Here is a 6,233-nt window from a genome sequence, read left to right as displayed (position 1 = left end):
TAACCTGTTGAGTCCACATAATCTTACTTGTGTATGTTTTTAGAGCTGAGAATTTAGCACTGAACCACCAATCTGAGTGCTCTTCCTTGAGGAATATCACCTCTGCTGTTCCCAGATTTACTCCATTGTCTTTAATTCTTTGTATAGGACTGAAGTCTCATGAACTTTCCCCCATGTAGTTTAGAATATTCAGTGGTGTGATCTTTGTTCAGTTCATGCTTAGACAGTCATATTGGTGAAAAATTACAGGTAACTTCTGGTGTTACTAGGAGACATAATCTCACAGAAAAATGCCTGATCCTCTGGCTTTATAATCATTCCACCACTTTTCTGCAATGCTCCCTGAGCCTTAGGTATAGGGGTGCTTTGTAGATATATATTTTTTGGGACTATGCTCTACAACTCTATATACTGATTGGTTGTAGTTTTCTGTAGTGGTCTCCGTTTGTTGCAAAGAGAGGTTTCTTTAATGTGGGGTGAAGACTGCATTTATCTGTAAGTATATGGACAAATGTTTATAGATTGTTGTTGGAGAATATGCTGGTTTAGTAAATTAGTGGTTGTAGATTCTCCTCCAATTATGATTTTATTAGTACTGAGTAGTCAGGTAGTTTTTCAGCAGCATATGTGGTATCCCTCTTGTTGAGTGGGTCTTAAGTCCAATTAGAAAGTAGTTGGTCACTGCCAAGGTATGGGTGCTACTACTGTAGCAATAAGGTTCTTGTGCCATGCTGGTCATTGGTGTGGTTCATAAGCATCATAGCTGAGTATAGGACTATTAATTGCCTCCTTCCTTTGGAAGCTTGCATGGTGTCTTCTGGTACCCCGGATGCTAGTCTTCAGAGATTGTGTATTTAAGTCAGTCTAGGTTATGGCTTCTGGCCCTCTTTCTGAAATTCATAGTGTCTTTAGCAATAGGACTTACATTCCATCTCGGGGCCATGAGTACCCAAGGCAATAGTGATAAGTTATATGTTTAGGGAGTCCCTTAAACAGCCCTTGCCAACAACACAAAAGAAGACTTCTCATATCTTGCTTGAGAATTTTGGATATGTGCTCTTTGATTCTTGGTATGCACTATCAGTTCAGATGAAAAAAAAATCTCATTTAAGCTGTATTTATATATTTATAAACAATTACACGCATTATGTGGGTTTGGGGGGTACATAGTTAATAGTATGACACCTTGTGGATTTTTCAGCCATCTATATTATTATTTTACCTACCCACTCTCTTCTCCTGTACTTAATTATCTCCCACTTTCCAACGAGCTCCCTGTTTTCCTTTCCATCGTCATGTAACTTGTATTTAAAAACAATTTGTGAAAATCCTGATAAAAATGGATAGTCTAGAGATATCTAATTAGTGATAGTAAAATGAACTGTGGCTTTTAGGCATTTGAGAAGTAAATGACCACAATCAACTAATAGAAACATAAATCAAAATCACATGAGCATATTCTTTTCATGAGTATGTTGAATATAAAATTTTGTGACACTATAGATAAAATAGATGTATACCAACTATCTTTCAAGTGCAATAATTCTGCTGTCATCTCTGTTGCTTGATTGTTCTCCAGGAGAGAAACATCTTATGCTTGAAGCAATATCCATGTAGTAACAATTAAAGAGAATTTATGTTCTTATATATGTATATGCATCTAAAATCCAGAATTTGTCTTGGACTGTAATATTTTTACTGCCCATTGTGTGGCATCATTTTTCTCTAAACACATTTGTAAGTCCTATCTACATGATGAATTAAAAATCAACTACATCTGGAAGTCCTTAGTGGCAATAAATAATTCTTTAGAGTTACTCTTTTACAATAACATGAATCCTTATAAAAATCTCCACTGCTCATTTGCAAAATTCAGGCAATGGCAACATTTATTATAATGTAAACTTAAAAATACACGTAGCCTGGTTTGTTGACATTTGTACTCACAGTCCTTTGCTAGACTTTCACTAACTGTGACTTTATAAAATCTTGATTTCCAAAGGTCAGTAATGAGAAACCACTCAGAAATAACAACCTTCATCCTTCTGGGACTAACAGATGATCCCCAACTACAAGTTCTGCTTTTTCTCTTCCTATTTCTCACATACATGCTGAGTGTAACAGGAAACCTGATTATCATCATCCTCACCTTGGTGGATCCACATCTTAAAACACCTATGTACTTTTTCCTCAGAAATTTTTCTTTCCTAGAAGTTTCCTTTACCACAGTCTGTATTCCGAGATTCCTATACAGTATATCAAGTGGAGACAATACCATTACCTATAATGCTTGTGCAAGTCAAATATTCTTTGTTATTCTCTTTGGAGCAACAGAATTTTTTCTTTTGGCAGCTATGTCCTATGATCGTTATGTGGCTATCTGTAAACCCCTTCATTATATGACCATCATGAACCCCAGGGTGTGTACCCTACTTGTTATCTCATGTTGGGTGTCTGGCTTGATGATTATTGTCCCACCCCTTAGCTTGGGCCTCCAACTTGATTTCTGTGACTCTAACGCCATTGATCATTTTAGCTGTGATGCAAGCCCCCTTCTAAAGATCTCCTGCTCAGACACATGGGTAATAGAACAGATGGTTATATTTGTGGCTGTCTTTGCACTCATTATCACCCTAATCTGTGTGATTGTATCCTACACATACATCATCAGGACACTTCTACGATTCCCTTCCATACAGCAAAGAAAAAAGGCTTTTTCTACCTGCTCGTCCCACATGATTGTGGTTTCCATCACCTATGGCAGCTGCATCTTCATCTACATCAAGCCATCAGCTAAGGATGAAGTGGCCATAAATAAAGGAGTTTCAGTTCTCACTACGTCTGTTGCGCCTCTATTGAACCCTTTCATTTATACCTTAAGAAACAAGCAAGTGAAACAAGCTTTCAGTAACTCTGTAAAGCGGATTGCATTTATTTCAAAGAGCTAGAAGTTGTGATAAAACCGATTCTCTATTATCTCCTTTCAGATTTAATCTTTGCAATGACATCTAATATTTCACCCAGATCTTACCCTTATCAAAGTCATTCTTTAAATTAAACTAGCATCATTCAAGCTGAAGCTATAAAATGTACATCTAAGAAACTAAGATTTTCTTCCCTCTGGTTTTTTCTTTCTCATTGCTCTAGGGAATAAAGAAGAGTAATGATATATAAACGTGTATTCATAATAGTGTCAGGGACAGATGATTTCAGGGTAGAATTCTACCAGAATTTCAAAGAAAAATGGATAACGATACCAATAAAATTATTATGCAAAACAGAAGCTGAAAGCATTTTTCTAACTCTTTTTATTAAATCAGTTTTACCGCAATACTAATACCACACAAAGACACAAAAAAGAAATTTTTAGACCAATATCCCTTATGAACGTGCATAAGTATAAAACTTCTCAATAAAATACTTGCAAACTAAATTCAAGAACACATCAAAAAATATTACTCACTATGGTCAAGTTGGCCTCATACCAGAAATGCAGATATAGTTCAACATACATAAATCAATAAGGTAATTTAAGACATAAACAAATGAAATAAAATTATTATCTCATTAGATACAGAAAAAGCCTTTGACAAAATCCATCATTTCTTTATGATGAAAGTCCTGGAGAAATAAAGAATACAACAGTCATAAAGACAATTTATAGCCATCTCACAACATCCTATACAGATAGAACCTCAAAACATTTTCACTGAAATCAGGAACAAGACAAGGTTATCCACTGTCTCCATACTTTTTAAAATATTTTTTTATTTTAATTCTTATTAATTACACTTTATTCACTTTGTATCCCCCGTAAACCCCTTCCGCCTCCCCTGCCAGTCCCAGCCTCCCTCCCCCTTCTCCACGCATGCTCCTCTCCAAGTCCGCTGATAGGGGAGGTCTTCCTCTCCTTCCTTCTGATCCTAGTTGATCAGGTCTCATCAGGAATGGCTGCATTGTCTTCCTCTGTGGCCTGGTAAGGCTGCTCCCCCCTTAGGGGGAGGTGATCAAAGAGCAGGCCAATCAGTTCATGTCATTATACAGCAAGCTTTAGGCCAATATCAAACTCAATGGAAAGAAACATAAATCAATCCCACTGAAATCAGGACAAGGCAAGGCTGCCCACTCTCTCCATATCTCTTCAAAATAGTTGTTGAAGTCCTTGCTAGAGCAATAAGACAATTAAAGGAGATCAAAGGGATACAAATTGAAAAGGAAGAAGTCAAAGTATCTGTATTTGCAGATGATATGATAGTATACCCAAGTGACCCCAAAAATTCTACCAGGGAACTCCTACAGCTGATAAACACCTTCAGGAAAGTGGCTGGATACAAAATTAACTCAAAAAAATCAGTATCCCTCCTGTCTCCATACTTTTTAAACGCAGTACTTAGTCTTAGCTAGAGCAATAGGACAGCTGAAGAGGGTCAAGGGGATACAATCAGGGAAAAAAAGAAGTCAAATTATATGTATTTGTAGTTGATTATTATTTTTAACATAAATTACCCCAAGAAAAGACTCAACCAAGAAAGCTGAACAGCTGATAAACATTTTCATCAGTGTAACAGGATACAAATTAATACATAAAAATAAGTGCCTATCCTATATACAAATGACAAGTGAAGCAAAAAAAATAAAAATAAATCAATGAAACAACATCTTTCACAATAGCCTCAAAAAAAAAAAAAGGAAATAAAATTCCTCAGGGTAACACTAATTAAGTAAATGAAAGAACTGTATAATAAAATTTTTAAGACAAAGAAGAAAGAAATTAAGAATAAACCAGCTGATGAAAATATTTCCCATGATCATAGATATGTAAGATTAGTACTGTAAAAATGACCATACTGACAAAAAAAAAAAACACTAAAAATTCAATGAAAATCAAAATGACCCTGAGATTCCACCTCACACCCATCAGAATGTCTAAGATCAAAAACTCAAGAGATATTTAAAGTTCTTAAACTCCTTTACCTCCCTTCTAACCCCCTACTTCAGGTAAGAGATGTGCAGGGAAAAGGGCTGTAGACTTCTTTTATCTAATTCCTGCTGGTGAGGGTCAATGGATTTTTTGGAAATCAAACTCAGTCACCAGGATACCAGCAGTCTAGCAAAGAAGCAACAGCAACACACCATCCGCAGAAGTGGAACAGTTCAGTAGAAGTTGGCTAGACTATGCCCAGGGATGCAAAATAAATAACCTGTAATCAATATAAAAAATAAAAGTTAAAAAAAAGTCAGGAGTCTGCAGAAACAGCAAACTCTGCCAGGGCAGCACAAGCAGGTCTCTGGAGCGTTTCTCTCTGGGAAGACCAGAGAAAGATGCAAAGCAAAGCAATGCAAAAGTGTAGAGATGCAGGTAGCTTTCTCACTGTTTGTGGGCTTCTATTTAATCCTCCTCAAAGTCCACACAAGAATGTTTTGCAGCTCACAAAAACCACGCCCCTTGCACGAGGTAGCTTTCAGCTGATGAACATCCACGTCCTCTAATGGGGGCTGCTTTCTGTAGGGGCTGTTTTTCCACAGGGGAAAATCATTCCCACATCCCACACTTGGGACCGAAACAAAAAAAAAGATATTCACATGACATAAATGAGTTTCCAAAGAAACCAGAAACTTCTACTTAAATTAATGGTACTGGTAGGTGCTTTGCATGTTATCATCAAAGAAAATGAATCATCAATATCTAAAACTTTTATGACCTATAATAGCAACCTGCCTCAAGATATTGTGCAATAGTGGCACAAATGTTATCAAAGTACAATGTTTTAAAATTGAATTGAGGACACATCCATGAGATGGGACCCATCCCTGACACATATAAAGTATCCACAAACCTGAGACTATGTATGTCATTGACCCTAGGGGAAAACATACTATTATTCTACTGAGGAACATAGATAATGACTGATATATTGCTAGCCCCTTAGATCATAACATCACTCAACCCTCATCGAGAAACTTCTATTTACAGTGATAATTGATAATTAATACAGAGATCCACAGTTGAACAATGTGCAGAAAGTGAGAGATCTTGGAGTACGCATCCCTAAATGCATGTCTTTATCAAATCCCTCTCTAGAAGGTTCAGAGATTTATTTGTAAGGCAGAGTGGAAAAATTATAAGAACATAGTTTTCCAGACACAATAAACCTAACACACATATTTGCTCACGAAGACTGTGACAGAAGGCACAGGGTCTACACAAGCTCAAACAGGAAGTAGACACAAGT

General features: G+C 36.6%; 1 protein-coding gene across 1 annotated transcript; it reads left to right on the top strand.

The window, feature by feature from the left end:
* The first annotated feature begins 2,009 nt into the window (after positions 1-2,009).
* On the top strand, positions 2,010-2,948 carry LOC129665573 (olfactory receptor 6C2). Its single transcript, XM_055592316.1, has one exon. The coding sequence runs from the start codon at positions 2,010-2,012 to the stop codon at positions 2,946-2,948; it is 939 nt and encodes a 312-aa protein (XP_055448291.1).
* Positions 2,949-6,233: the final 3,285 nt, after the last annotated feature.

This window comes from Psammomys obesus, unplaced genomic scaffold, assembly GCF_907164565.1.
Source record: "Psammomys obesus unplaced genomic scaffold, mPsaObe1.curated_primary_1811, whole genome shotgun sequence".
NCBI classification, from domain to species: Eukaryota; Metazoa; Chordata; class Mammalia; order Rodentia; family Muridae; genus Psammomys; species Psammomys obesus.
The sequence above is the reverse complement of the archived record's forward strand: the minus strand, read 5'-3'. Positions and strand labels throughout refer to the sequence as shown.